This window comes from Sebastes fasciatus, chromosome 24, assembly GCF_043250625.1.
Source record: "Sebastes fasciatus isolate fSebFas1 chromosome 24, fSebFas1.pri, whole genome shotgun sequence".
In the NCBI taxonomy this organism is placed as follows: Eukaryota; Metazoa; Chordata; class Actinopteri; order Perciformes; family Sebastidae; genus Sebastes; species Sebastes fasciatus.
Window position 1 is genome coordinate 8,621,447 of NC_133818.1, and position 16,371 is coordinate 8,637,817.

The 16,371-nt window shown below is 41.6% G+C and overlaps 1 protein-coding gene across 2 annotated transcripts in view; it reads left to right on the forward strand.

Annotated features, from left to right (window-relative positions):
- The window catches only part of LOC141763039 (interleukin-1 receptor accessory protein-like 1), a 258,379-nt gene that overhangs the window by 90,870 nt on the left and 151,138 nt on the right, over positions 1-16,371 (forward strand). For both annotated transcript variants that reach the window (XM_074627288.1, XM_074627287.1), the window contains exon 3: positions 5,340-5,619. In XM_074627288.1, the coding sequence (XP_074483389.1) occupies positions 5,340-5,619 (280 nt within the window). The remainder of the gene's footprint in view (positions 1-5,339; positions 5,620-16,371) is intronic.

Genomic DNA, 16,371 nt, shown 5'->3' on the forward strand with positions numbered 1-16,371 from the left:
TCCAATAATAAATATATACATACATTTTGCATAAAGTCATCATATTTGCCCACTCCCATGTTGATAAGAGTATTAAATACTTGACAAAAATGTGTTATTAATTTGCGATTAATTGCGATTAAATATTTTTAATCGACCGACAGCCCTAAAAAGTACCTATACTACCATGTTAAATACTCCATTACAAGTAGGTCATTCAGTTATAGTATACAGTTTCAGTATAAGTACAGATGTATTATAACCAAATGTACTGAAGTTAAAGCAGAAAAGGACACTTTACACATTATTCTATTCGATTATAAACAGTTTTGTATTAAACAGTTGTCAGCAGCATTTTAATATTGTAGTTGTTGGTGTTCATTTTAACAACTTCATATATTTTAAGCTCGTTCAACCTTTTTTTAATTTTCTTTTTAATCAGTGAACCAGGGCTCCCCACCCCCTCAAAGCCCCTGGGCCAGTTGGTTTTAGTAATCTGATTATTTGGCTAAAGTACAAGGTCAACTCAGGTGGATCCTGCAGGTTACTTTGTGGTTATGTCTTGTAGTGTCAAAATCTATCTTAAAGAGTTTTAGTATATCATATATTGTGCTCTTATGTTGCATATTCATATATAGAAACAAACCAAGTTGCAGCATGGGAGGAGAACTGTAGTATTTCCTGTGTTGTTTTGGTATGTACACCTAAGAGACTTATCAGAAAGATTACACCACGCAGACTAATCTCGTTCTCTGTTTGAGCCGGCGCCTGCTTACGTGACCTTTTCCACTCCCCTGCTGTTTTTATTGGTTGTGTGCGTAAAACACTTCAGCCTCTCAATTAGGACACATGATTAGAAGTGAAACCATCTTGGCTGCGGTTGTCTTACCTTAAGCCTCCGAGTTATTATCGTCCACAAACTAATTAGCAAGTTCTTGATAAGCGAGGGGTAGGCCCTTTGTTGCCATGGCAACAGCTAGACTTAATCACAATGAAAGGATTGTGGTGTTGAATGCCTTCACTGGCATTTGTATTTTGCTTACATTTGTTTCTAGTTCTTCACTCTAGTTGTACAATATGGGTCGTTTTTTCATTGTCTAACTCCTTGGAGGACCCACTTAATTGAGGAAATCAAAAGGAGTTTTAGAGCGTTATGTCAAAGTGTCTGAACACAGTGTTCTCATGAAATGAAGACTTATTATTGTCGCTGATTTAGGATCATGTCGGATCAGGAAAGGTGCTGCAGATTTGACGCCGCTGCTGCAGGTAAAGTGAGCTGTCAAATCTGCCTGACAGTGAAATTACCGAGCTAATGGCACATTCAGTACGTCCACCCTCAAACACTCTAAAGTCGTATATTTTGAATCTTTGAGGTTAAGTGAATTCGAGGATCAGTTTTTGATAAAGTGCTGTATTTTATCAGTTTTTTTCTCTAACCTGATTCAACTGATTTCATACATTTCCACGAAAACCTGTCAACATCCTCAAGAAAACATAGAAGTGAGCTATTGAAATTAGCTGTTGGACAGACAGAACATGAATCACCAACTTTTTTTGGAGGCCCCACGATACCATATCATCACGATACCATATCATCACGATACCATATCATCAAGATACCATATCATCACAATACCATACCATATCATCACAATACCATATCATCAAGATACCATATCATCACAATACCATATCATCACAATACCATATCATCACAATACCATATCATCACCACATCATATCATCACGATACGATGTCGTCACGAGACCATATCATCACAATACCATATCATCAAGATACCATATCATCACCACACCATATCATCACGATACATTGTTATCACCATACGATATTATCACGATACAATGTTATCACGATACAATATTATCACGATACGATCTTATTGCGATTTTAATCATTTTGCGAGTATTGCGATACGATATATTGCTTTTTTCAACCTGCAAATTATGCAGTTTGTCAACATCAGTTTTATCTAGTATCTATCTAGTTGGTAGTTTTCTAGTTTCATATGATACCAGTCCATTCACTCAACCCATCGGATTGTTAAGAGGTTAATAGTTTATATAATAAAAGATTTATACTTTGTCGTATCGACACAATATTGCCACTGCAAAATATTGCGATACTATGCTCAATTTTTTTTCCCCTTCCCCTACTATTTTGATTATCAGTTAATTGTTTAAGTTATTTATCAAGCACAACTACCAAACATTTGCTGGTTTCAGCTTCCAAAACTTGAGGATTTGCTGCTTTTCTGTGCTTTATATTATTGTGAAAAGTCTGGCCGGACAAATCAAGCATGGACGGATTAACTCCTGGGAGGCCTGGGGCAAAAATGACCAATTTGGCCCCCATTAACCCACGTTCTTCCCACTGTCTGTACATCGTGTGCAGTTTTTATTTGCTGGCGTAGACATGTATGCTGTGTGTTTTTTGGGGTTTTACACAAATTAATTTAGTAATACTCAACGTTTAAGCTCTTTGACACCAAAATCTCTTACTGCGAGATTTTGGTAACTGATGGATCTCTTGCTATTAAACTCCACTGCAGCTTCTCCTTCTTTCATCTTTTATCCAGCACCTAAAGCACCCACCAGTGCTGTTGCCGCCGCTCCCAGCATGACCCTCACAGTACCACACAATAGAACACAATAACATAAATCAGCATGCTTTAATCAATTCCCCGCCAACACCCCACCCCCGGTTACCCCCAACGACTCCCTCCCTCCCACACAACGCTGCACCTCGCTGATTGGCGCCCGAGTTGCTTCTTTGGTAAATAAAACATTTATAGAGGCTCAATTAGCGAAGCCTGTTGAGTCTGCGGCAGCTGTGCTCGCCAGCTGTTTTTAAAGGAAGAGCGATGCTGCGAGGTGATGCGAGGGAGAAGAGGATGTCAGGAACAGGAAGGGGAAAAAGTGGATAAGGTGAAGCAGGCAGAGAGCTTGTTTTTGATTCGGCGTGGGCCCAGTTTGTTTTTCAAATATAAAACCAAGTAAAAGAGCAGAGAGAAATATACTTTTTGATAAAACGTTTATCAAACTCAGTTGCTTTTATCTGATTCATAAGATCTAACTATAAAGCGAGGAATCTCTGTCTCTCTGTGTGTCCTTTGCATATCTCAAGAACCGCTCATCTGATCGACTTCACACATGGTGGGTGTATTGCTCCGGACCTAAGAGAGTGCAGTGTTGAATGTGGTGCAATTTGGCCAAAGGGTGGCGCTATAACAATGAACTTTGCGCTTTCTACGCTTAACTCTCAGAATGAAAAATGTATCTCCTGAACACGTAGTGCTATTGGGACCACATTTGGTGGACATGCGTAGATATGGTATCTGAGTGACGATGACAAATGTGGTGCCATTTGGACAATAGGTGGCACTATAGCGGCAACATCCAACTATGAAGGAAGTATTCTCTGTCTGTCTGTGTATGTATGTATGGCTTTAATTTGCATATCTCGAGAACCGTTCATCCAATCATCTTCTCACTTGGCGGGTACAAGCAGCCATACCGCGGTTCTCGACAACGCTGCAAGCAGCACTTCTGGGGGCCAAGCAATCGGCCCGGTCCGGACTGAAACACGCTCTAAACGGGCAATGTACTCGTAAAGTGAATATAGTGAATTAAGTAGTTTTATTGTAAATCATATTGTAAAGTTATCAATCCTACAGGAGGCATTGATCTGAACCAAACCTACTCAGCATCAGGTTAGCTCTACAACATAGGTTGCCATGGTGATTTACCTCAGTTACACAACTCACTGTGTGTTAAAATTCCAATCAGCAACTCGGGAGTTGGTATTGCCTGTGTGACTTTTCGCTGGTGTGCCAGAACTTGGTCAAGATTAAGTGTCAATTTAAAATGTGGTGTTTTTCATGAATCTGATATATATATATATATACACCCAAAGATGGAAAATAAGGCTGAGGATCAAAAACCATCCCTTTGCCTGCTGTGCATGAATAATGCAGCATTATTCAATCTTTGCAACTTTTTTTTTTGACTGGCAGTCGGTGAGCTTTATTAGATGTCGTATCAGGAAGACCCCCATTGCTCCGCCTTGACATGTGCAGCGGCACAATATGAGACAAGCTACTTTTTTCCATTTATATGACTGAAAACATCCTTTGAGAGCCGAGGATAGTCGGAAAGGGAATGCAGATTTACTGCAGCTTCTGATTCTCTCAGGTCAAAATGTAGATGAGTGCCATCACTGGCATTTAAACGGATATTGACGGTGGCTTATACACAGTTTATTGCCAGTAGACTCAATTTATGTATGAGACGGCGACACACGAGTCAAATATAAATACAGTAATGTTTGTAGGTGAAGGCAGGGGCAGACAGGAAGCAATGATTGAATGCAGCAATCGGTATGTTGAGAGTTCAGTTTACATTCAAAAGGATATACCGGAGTGGTAATGAAACACTTCACCAACATATTTACATCTTATAGACCATTTGACATTCCAAATGTGTCTCAGGCTGCGTCGCATACTGTGCACTACATACTCAATATGTGTACTATCATTCAACATACTTTTATGTGAATGAACAGTAGTGTGTATCTGCAATTACCTGGTCACTTCTTGAGAGCCTCCTTACAGGTTGGAGACGTGTAATCATGGTAACCCGCACCAACCACATGTAACCAAACAATGGTTTGTGAGAAGTCTGAACTCATTTAAAACGTATATCACGCCTATAGCAAAGTGGAATCTTACACTTAAATTAGAGCCCCTTGCCCCCAGTGGAGTATCCGTCGTCAGACCGATAGCCGATGGGTTTCCGATATTGGTCATTGATAACAAAGATAATCAAATACAGGTAGAATACTACTGACTTGGCACCAGTTCAGTGATGTAATGACTTTCTTTTATAGATTCCTTGTTGCAGTGTATGTGAATGACAGGAAGTAAACATGGACCCAAGCTGTTGCTTAGCAATGCAATTCCGTGGATCTATAAGGATACCTGCTTCTTCTTCTCTGTCTTTAATTAGCTGGGAACTAATTTAGCCACACATGTGTTAAAGGTGTGGATATGCACTAATCGCCTCATTTGGTTTGTGTGTTCTTGTGAAAAACAAACCGAAACATTGTGCATCAGTGCTGCGCGGAGGAAAAGGGCGTCCTGATTGATTGTGATACAAGGATCGCTGGCAAAGCACATGAACAGACAGACTGATGCCAGCTCTGAAAGTGATCTTGTACTGGTTGCCGCATACCATTTTCATGATTACAAATCGCCTCGGCTCGGCTTGGCGATGATGAGAATTGGCTCCAAAAAAATATCTGCTTAATTCTCCTTTTCTCTGTCCTTTTTTTCTTTCAGTGGAAGGCTGCACGGATTGGTCGGTGGACTACCTGAAATACAAGGTGCTTCTGGGGGAACCTGTACGGATTAAGTGCGCTTTGTTCTATGGATATATCCGGGCCAACTACACCCACGCGCAGAGCGCAGGACTTAGCCTTATGTGGTACAAAAGTGCAGGACACGGCGACTTCGAGGAACCCATCAGTTTCGACGGCACGAGGATGAGCAAAGAGGAGGACGCCATATGGTTCCGACCAGCAGAGTTGGACGACATTGGCTACTATTCCTGCGTATTAAGGTAAGCTCTCATTTCTATTTAAATTGCTGTTTTTGGAGCAAGCATCCATGAGAAAGTCCTCCACCATTTTGGACTTGTTTTGCCACCAGTGTGTTAGTAAAATAGCAGGGGTAAATAACATTTTCTGGAGCCCTGTGGACACGAGTAAAGCTATTTTCAAGTCCTCCCCTGGTGACTTCTAATGAAGTCTCTCATCTCTGGCCAAAAGAGCACTGGTCCTTGGTCCACAGAGCATCTTCTAACAGTATGAGGCCCCCCTTTGCTTCGCTTTTATATGCTAAATTATTTCTTTATCCTCCTCTGGGGGACAGTAAGCCATTAGGTGCTATTGGTAAATCCATAACTCCCAAGTCCTTCTTTCTGAAAACGTGAAAGAGGAAGGAGTGAGATGAAAGCGAGCGGGCAGTAATTCAGCACAGGAAGATTGAGGAAAGGGAAAAGGCGGTTAAGATAAAAAAAGAGGAGGGGATTCGTACTATATTCCTTTTCCACTTGCCTGATGGTGGAGGAAGACAATTGTTTGATTTATGAGTTTCTATAATGTGGTGACTTCTGAGCTCATATTGGCAGAAGTTTTCATTAAACGTGGAGGTTGTCCAGGACAAGGGGAACTTTGAAACACATCTTCCTGAAAGATAAGAGCGCTCATAAAAATGCACAAAAACATTTGTATTTCAATCGATTTAGGACATTTGTTCCACTGGCACAAAAAAACAGGAGAATAATGTACTCCTGAGCGGTTGCACTCAGCACAGGTTTCCTCGTGTTTCACAAGCCCAATTCTAAGAGGTTTTGGCCATTACTATTCATCACCATTAGCACTCTCCCCTTTTGCTGCGGCGGCCGCCGTGAATAGAAACGGGCAGCGCCAATCCGACAATCCTCCATTCAGCGACGCTGGCAGCGTTTTTCTGGAGGTAGACAATCAGTCAGCTTGGAGTTATTGTGTAATCGCGCGGAAAGTAGAGCCATGAGATTTGATTTGGAAGAGTGGTGTTGCTTTGTCGCCAGTCTTTCGCCATTCAGAAGCAAATTAAGGGGCAACACTTATTTGCCCATCATGGAGAGAAATAACAATAGTTCTGAATGCAGAGCACTTTTTCTCTCTGCAGGCATTTCTTTGGACTATTGTTGTCTGTAGTTGCTTTCTGCAGGTTTTAAGTATTCACTTTTTAATGCTTAACTTTCAACTGCCCCAGGAATGGACCATTTACAGCTCTGACCTTTATTTACAATGCCAACATTGATGCTACAATCAGCTCCTCTGATTTTCAGTGTTGGGGGTGCTCACATCTTCACAGTATTATAGGAAACTGACGCGTGATGCACTGATTAGCTCCAGCACAGTAAGACCATTTCATGATTTTAATATTCATGCGTGATTTTATGTAAACCAGTGGGCTACCTCCTGAAGCCAATGCATTCTTTTTAATAGCCAGCAGGGGGCGACTCCTCTGGTTGCAAGAAGAAGTCTGATTGTATAGAAGTCTATGAGAAAATGAGCCTACTTCTCACTTGATTTAATACCTCAGTAAACATTGTAAACATGAGTTTATGGTCTCAATCGCTAGTTTCAAGTCTTCTTCAATACAGCATGATGTTCATTTAGTAAATTATGGTCCCATGTAGAGTCAAATAGACCATAAAGCAGGGGATGCTTTAGGGCGTGGCTACCCTCTGATTGACAGGTCGCTATCACGGTGTCGTTTGTGATTTGTCTTAGAACTTGAACCCTTTTACAGTGTGTTTTTAGTTCATGGAAGTTAATCGTAACACATACAATCGTTGGTCTTCAATAACATGTTTGGTATGGCTGGAAACTACAAATTTCAAGCTTTCTAAATCACCTAAACACACTTTACTTTACTTACTTTCAATGGATTCATATTTCCTAGCTTCTTACCTTTCAAAAGAGACCAGATATATAATAGATAGATAATATGAATATAAGCCTTATGGTTGAGGAGCTATTCCTGATTCATTTGGGAATGTTAGGCGTTTTTTTTCCAAAGGCTAGGGCTTAATATAGCCACAGCTAATTTTAACCTGGCAAGTAGGCCAGAAATAATAATACATAATAACATTTAGATGCTGATTGATTCCGAAATCGTTATGCATTTCTCTCTTTGGTGCTGGGCAGGTAGTGTACACTGGGTTTATCAGAGATTTTCACGCTGAAAACAGCTGCTTGCTGTGCCTCGACATGAGGTTGAGATTGAACCAAAACAGAAAAGATTAATTTGTCACAAGGTGTTTACTGTCATTTTTGCTACAGTTGAGTTGAAGAAATAATCTGAATAATGTGCACATGCATTCTTATATAGTAATAACTTATTAACCTTGTAGGTAAAGGGCATTTTTTTCCTCTGTACTGGCTCATTAGTCAGCGACATACAGTTCGGTGGCTTTTAACAGGAGGAAGGGCTTGGGAGGATTGGGTTATTGGTTACTGTGTGTGTCACATGTTTCGTTTAATGCAGTGTTCTGAAGTGCATACAGAATTGACCACATGGGACCATCACATTATAATGATTTATAGTCCTGTATTTGCATATACTGCAAGTTATGGAGCCGCAATAATAAGGCCAAGGCTCAGTCCAGATGACTGACAGAGCAGCGGTTCAAAGAAAACAGACACATCAACTGAATCCACATATGGTAGTCTGAAAATGCCCCCAAAGTACATATATGTCACATGATGTTATTTAAAGGCAGAGGTTAAAGAGAGCATCTCCAAAGTGAAGAAGACGAAGCTTTTGACCTTAAATGGCTACAGCATGACGTGTGCTTTTGTCACTTTCTCCTCATGCCTTCACTCGAGCGTTGACAACGTGTTAAAAATTGCAGGACTGGATTCATCCAATTTTACAACCACGTAGCGGCGCCGCTATGCAGACGTGACTCATTTCAATTCCCTGTCGCCGCAGCCAAATCAGAGGATTGCTCTTCTCTTTTGTCTCGGCAGCACGGGTTCCTATAGATGATCAGCGCTCGCATATGTTAACATATCACATTTGGATTAGGCTCTTGGCAGTGTTTTTATTTTCTTACTTGAGGATCCTCACCCTTTGAAGGGACCTAGGGAATTAGAGCGCCGAGCGTTGGAACGAATGAATCACGGCACAACAATAAGTCGTCTCTCACCGGATACATTTCATACTTGAGCATGTAAGAACAATTCAATCCCGGTTACTATGGACTCCAATGATGTTATTGTCACAAAGCAAGTGTTTGGTTAGTGTGTCCAAGAATGTTAACGCATGGATGACGCTGAAGTCCTCAGACAATGATCTTTTCACTGGTATTTGTCATCATTTACCATTTCTCTTCTCCTATTCCAGAAGCAGGGAGGTATAGTAGAGAAGATTAAAGCTGGATTCAATATTCTTGTTTCATCAATCTTCATTGGGATAATATCATAATGATATGAACATTTAGGTTTCTTAGTCATCCTTGGAAATCCTAAGAATAAGAAATTGCGACATCTACATAGTCACATTACCACTTTGTTTCTTTAGGCGGCTTATTTAACCATTTCCCTATACACCTATAAAACTAACTGTAATATTTGTTACTGATTATGCTTCTCTGTCATGAAAGCAACAATGGATATCTTAAACAGGGATATTATTGAACACGGCAGCATTAAAATTCATGCAGGTGGGAAACACTATCAATAAGCATTAGTCATCTTCATTCATCATTTCAAGCCTTCTATAATAATTCTATATTATCCTATATGACATATTATCCTATATTATGGCTTGTTTGGTGACTTTACTTAACATACTATGAATTTATTGTATATCCTGGGACTATATCCACATTTATCGTAGTACTAGTGCAGTGCCCGTTCGAAGCGGGTTGATTGCTGGAGAAGAGTTTGACTGTAACGTTGGTATAGCCAGCATCCAGCAGCAAAAGTCCAGCAGGCTCATTTGGAAACTTTTTTTCTCGTATATCACGGAAATAGTTCACCAAAATGTGTTTCTGAAAACATTTGAGGTGAGAAATAATAATAATAGTTGCTGAATCTGTCTTCATTTTAGGTCAACAATGGTTAGTTTAAAAGTTTTCCGGGAGTTTTGCACTGGACGCCCCTGATTTGCATAAAGTAGCCTAGACCTCAACTTTATGCAAAAGAGAAGACATGACGGTCCGTCTCTCGAAACGCAACTCTGCACTACCAGAATGCATTGCACAGCTGCTTACATACACCATGAATTGGAAGCGAGGAAATGACGGATCCTGTGGACACGTACCATCGGTCCTCAGAGCCTTAAAGCCCCGCCCCTGCTGCTACATAGAGCACTATTGCTTGTTTAGTCAAAGTTTATTAATATTGAGCATGCCGTGTGTCCGAATTGCACCAAATTCAACATGGCACGTCTTTGAGTCCCCAGCAATACACTCGCCAAATGTGAACTAGATCGTATTGACGGTTCTTGATATATATTAAGGACACACGCAGATATATTCCTTGCCTTATAGTTAGATACTGAGGCAGTTTTATTTATTTATTTATTTTAATTTTATCATATCCTAGAGTAACACACTTTCTGTCGAAGCCTCTCAACTGTGAGTTTATGATGTAATTCTCATGTGGCATCAGTAATACGGGGACTGTCAGTCCGCGGTCCTGTCCACAGGCTCTCCAGATAACCGGGGGAAGAGATTTGTCTGCCAGCTGTCTGTCACAGGTGTTATTGCACTAGGCAATGCTTAACAGTGTAGGCAGAATATTCATAATACACCCACATCAACATGGCCACAGCCAGTGAACACACACTGGCTGTGGCGTTATTGGCCAGTTAACCACCTTAGAGGCCAATGTGTTACCTTCGAGCAGAATCCCAAATTCCAAGCCAATCTTAATATTTAAGTATTTTTTTTACATGGGACGTTCATATCGACAATCATATCAACTAGGCCTTGTGAAGATTGAGGTTCTGTGTTATTCTACCCAAGCCATTATTACTGCCAGCCCTGTGAAGTATAATAGAAATACGCTTTGTGAGCAGCTTGGTCATGTGGCATAATATAGATGACAGAGACACATCTGCACTGGGAGGAAAAAAAGCACATCTTCATCTAAGTTTTGCAAAGTTTCATATCTGAAAAGCAGCTGTGGGAAGATGTGCAGATAAACACAATTATTTCCAATTCAAATCATCCAGTTTCTTAATCATAATGTATGTTCTTAATAGTGTTTGAGTTCCTGTTTGTTCCAAGACTTGTGTGAATCCTGTGAAGTAGAGCTAAAACACGAGACTAAATATGGCCTTCCTACGTCTCTTAACATACATGCAGCAGTGTGCCCGCGCTCGTCACATCTTTGTGTATTTGCTCAGCTGCACTTAAGGATGTCAGAGGGCGTCGTTATACGCTAACACACACACAAACGCGACATGTCAGTTCTCTGCTCCCCTTGAGACGAGCTGCCACTGACAGGAACTTAATGTGCCTCCAATCTGTATGTAAAAGCAGGCCAACTTGACACACACTCTGAGCATGTCTCTTTCGCTCACACACACACACACACACACACACACACACAGATCTACATGCGTTACGGCCATATGACGAGGGACCGCTCACGCCACATACAGTATGGGGAGCAGATGAGCGGCGCCGTGTGTCAAATGGAGGGTTTTCAGATGCTCTGCGCCGGAGGGGGGTCTGTCGTATGCAGAGCGAAAACATCTGCAGTGGCTGAGTATGTCAGTTACTGTAGAGTGACAGAAAACACACACACACACACACACACGGGCCATCCGGGTACTTTGAGGATACCACTAACTGAGTCTCTGTAAGCCTATTAGCATTACAAAGTTGCTAATTCTAACATCATGACAGGAAAACATGGAGTAAATGGTAATCGCAAAGTAGGGGATTTGAATCTACAATAGTACAGTGAGTGATAGATTTGGGTTAGATAAAGTGTGTTCAGTTAATCATCTTTGTTTGTCAAAATGGCAAAGGCTAAAATGTTGCGGTGCGCCGTAAGTGAGCAGGTATTATTTTATAATCCAGTCCGTCCTAGTTTCAGTGCAGAGAGCCACCGCTCACCCGCCGTTCACCTCAATCTTAAGTTCAATCACCGGCTGCTCTCTGCAGGGTTTAAAGTCCACGCTGCCTGATCCCTCCATCCACTCCTCTCATTATAATGTAGCTCGTTTTCTCCGTCGCTTTGCCTTTCATGCGCAGATGCAGCATAAATTAGCAAGGAAAACTGATTTGATGGATGATGGATGTCTGTTTCTGCTTTGATGTCTCGTGGGATCTCTTGGATCTCCTAGCAACGTCACCTTTTCTGTATGTTAAAAAAGTTGTTGTTCATGGAGTCTTTGTAGGTTTCAGTAATCTTTATGTGTTTCCCCAGATTTACATCGGCTTAGTTGATTGTGGAATATTTAATTGTTCACTCGTGGACTGTTCACTTCTGATATTCTGTGTCTTTTTGTCAGTTTCCAAAAAACATCTTGCTCTATAGAGTGGTGCAGGAATTTTTAGGACTCCTAAAACCAAGAAATGAGTTAGCATTTTAGCACTTCCGGTTCCCTCGTCTGGAAGTCAGTGGTTTTTTTCAGTCAGATGCCTGAAATAAGGTCTGTGGTTGACACAAGATGAAGAGATTTTAACATTTTGTTCTGCGATATACAGTAAAATACACCAGTAAATATCCCACTTGTGAATTTTGAAGCGTTTACGTTTCTAAAAAAAGGCGATTGCCAAGAAGTGGCTAAATGGGACTGCTAAACCTCATTACGCCGACTACCGTGGTGTCGTTTGTTAATAGCCTAACGTTAGCGTTTTACTTCTGGCGACCATATTTACGCTTCAAAAAATCATAAAAGTTGTGGAGATTATCTTGCTGAACAAAACGTGTAATTATCATAAACATTTGTTTACCACAGAGTTTATTTTCTGGAATAATCCAAAACCCAATAGAAAAATCCCATTGGCTTTTTGTCAAGGGAACCCAGGGCGATGATAACTTCCTGGTTGACCTACAATAATACTCTATTCAGGTCATGTGCAATGCATGATGGTAGTCGATGTTTCGTAAGTGACAGTTTTTGTTTTTTCCTGCTAGATGTAACATTATCAAGAAGTCTATAAAATCCTTGGAAAATCTTTCTGCCATTTTCCATCTTAATGAACATAGTTGTCTATTGCAATGTAATTTGTCAATGGCCTTTTAAAAATGACGTTTAAATCAGCCCACATTCCCTTTCATGCACAAACTCTAGCAGAAACAATCACCAACCTAAGAAGGCATCACTCTGCAGTTATGTTCAAACAGACACACACATCCACAGTGTATCGATCAGCGTGGAAAGCTCAGGGATTACAGTGTCAGATTAAGGACAGATGTAGCAGCACAGAGAGGATCCCACTTCTTGGCAGGTAGCTAATGTTTCACCTTTAACCCTGTCCAACCGGTGTTGGCAAGCTGCCACCGTCCCGGGCTTATTAATGGGTTTCCTGCATGTCCTGCAATGCCTGGGCTGTCACCAGCAAAGGACAATGGGAGAGGGGAGATAACAAAGGAGTGGGCGTGCGTCCATTTGCTTATTTAAGCCTGCTGCGAGTGTGCCTCACCTGGCACCTGTGCACACACGTACACACCGAGAACTCGTGCGGAGAACCCACCTCCTACCCGTCCCAGACCGCAGCCATGTTGACCGTGTTAGTATTCGTGGGCAGGAGTGGCTGGTGATCTCTCAGGGAAGTGACAGTCAGAATGGGCCGTCTGGAACACTCTGTCATTCAGCCCGAGTCAGGGCCTGTCCAATTGATCCAGCCCAGCTGTCAAAGCCAATGAGAGACGCTAGACTAAGGAGCAGCAGGGATGGTTTGTGCTGCCAGGGGTTATGGATGATGTATAATATAAGGATGGTGTTTGTGTTATAAGCTACCTGGCAGGAGACAATCAGTTAGCTGTGGCTCTGTGGAATAGCTTCGCCGTGGAGGGCCATAACAATGACGCCCTGATGGATGTTTATTAATGGAGTTTGTTTTCAAATGCGGTGCGGCGCAGAGGCACATATGGATGAAGTCACAATGAAATGAAAAATAACTTTTCCATCCAATCATCTTACCGAACGTTAGCAATACCCCGCCCCCAACATCTGGAATCTGGCACCTTGTTTCTTAATTTCTAGAATGTTTTCTCTTTTAATAATTTTGAATTTGTAACAACTCCAGGTGATGCGCAAATATTTTTTTATTTGAGTTGGATTTCTACATACAATAAATACTTATGATATATGGTCAACTATAGCTGAACTTTAAACCAACACTATAAAAATGTCTTTATAGTTCTTTATAGAGTCCAGTCGCTCGCTCGCTCTGTCCAATGGATCGCTCGCTCTGTCTAATGGGTCCCTCGCTTTAACCAGTTGGTCGCTCGCTTTATCCAGTGAATTGCCTGATCTATCCAGTGGATCTTTCGCTCTGTCCAGTCAGTTGCTCGCTCGCTCTGCCCAGTGGGTCGCTCGCTCTGTCCAGTGGGTCGCTCGCTCTGCCCAGTGGGTCGCTCGCTCTGTCCAGTGGGTCGCTCGCTCTGTCCAGTGGGTCGCTCGCTCTGCCCAGTGGGTCGCTCGCTCTGCCCAGTGGGTCGCTCGCTCTGTCCAGTGGGTCGCTCGCTCTGTCCAGTGGGTCGCTCGCTCTGTCCAGTAAGTCGCTTGCTCTGTCCAGTCGCTTGCTCACTTTCAAGTTCAGTGTGTTGCTCGCTTTTTCCGCTCGCTTGCTCTGTCCAGTGAGTTGCTTGCTCTGTCCAGTCGCTTGCTCTGTCCAGTGGGTCGCTTGCTCTGTCCAGTGGGTCGCTTGCTCTATCCAGTCGCTTGCTCTGTCCAGTAGCTTGCTCTGTCCAGTCGCTTGCTCTGCTCAGTCGCTTGTTCCCTCTATCCAGTAGGTCACTCACTCTATCTAGCTTTGTTTGTTACTAAGACAGGGAAGTTATTGAAGCATAGAGCCATTGAAATGGCATTTCCTTGTTCTCCGGGGATTGCACAAAATTACATGAAAATCCATCCAATATTTGTTGAGGTATTCAGTCAGGAGCCCTAGAGCCTTGCTGCTAGCGTGGTGAACTAACCACAAAGACATTTGTTTTATGTATCTGACAGCAGCAGTTAGTTTGGAGAAGAAATGTACAGTTTACATGAGCTGTGATTTCCGTAATGGCTAAACAGAAGCTATATAAAGTCCATCAACAGATTACCCAAGAAAGTAGTGCAGCACAGATGCACCGCAGCAATGACTGATGGGAGAAAAGAGCATCTTCCACAAACTACTTTAAGAGGTTATGAGAGAGTTGGTGCCAAATCTCTGGCAGCAGTTATTCACAGCGCCCAGGTGGGGTTTTCGTTAATTGTGTGATATGGATTTGCGAAGCGGCTTCATTCACAAGCCAGGGGTTATTGATGATGGTCCCCTATATTCAGTATTCTTCACACCTGTATAGAGAGAGTGTTCTGTCGACACAGTGTTTGGACAGCCTTTTAGTTGGCTCTATGTGGGTTAGTAGATGTGGTTTTCCAGCAGCCATTGTCTGATGATGTATGGGCTGCTGTTTGGGCTTAGTCCACCTTTCACACTGTGCTTTATTCAGCCTTGTGATGTGGCAGTGTGAACTTGGCCGGATATTCACTGTGGACGTCGGATGTTACAATGGCAGTGTCAAAGAAGAGTCTGCACATGGAACCATTTTGGGGCCAGGTGCTCAATAGTAATAGACTTCCATCTAGCAAACAAAAAAGATCATTAAAAATACTGTTAACTTTAAATCTATAGTTTGTTTGTTTCTTTTTCACTGATCCGTATTTAAACTTTTTCATTATAGCAACAATCTTGGTGTTTGTTCTGTTGGTGGAAAAGAGAGTGCAGATCAGAGCTATGATTGGGTCCAAAAAACAAAGTATAGGCTATATTAAAAAATGTGTTACAGGCTAAAGTCAACTTAAGTCTTTTCAGTGCGGTAACAGACATTTGTGACACCATCTCCGACATTCGCCTTCTCCTTGACCACTCTGTTAATACAAGTGCGTGTTGCACCGTGGCAAGTAGGACAGCGAACATTTTTGACTGCGGTGAAATGTTGTTTTTGAAAGGCTAAACGCCAACAATAATGGATTGAAGTGAATGTGTGAATTTTGGAAATAATTACATCTATGTTTTTAAAAATAAATTGGGACTTTTGGACTTTACAAGGCTCTGGAAATTGGAAAATGTTTTAATCACACAAGTCATACACAATAATGTTAATTCCAGTTAATGGTCTGAATTCATATTCATTTCTACACATAACACAATGCCATTTTCCTGCATATATTCAGAGATGTCAGTATTTATTACTTAGAATATTTGCCCTTATGCATTCAACCACAATCAGTTTATACTAAAATACTTGAGGTTCCCCCCTTTTAGAGCCAGAAAACCTGATCACAGTGTATAACATACAGTATATCACGCTAGCTATAGCTGCAAAAAAGAAAAAAACAGTTCTACAGTCTGTTTTTGCTTCATTTCTTTATTTTATTCCATTTCTCTGGCAGCTCCAGTATATTTAAGACCTCATACTGTACCATCATAATTCGCCCACGGCCATCTGTGAACATCTGCTTTAAGTTTAGCATTTTAATCAACCTCTATCTCAGCTCACATAGTTAGCATGCTGTGGAAGTTCGGTTCAGTTCCCTTTCATTGATCGGCACTTAACATATTATGGAAAACCAGATGCACTTA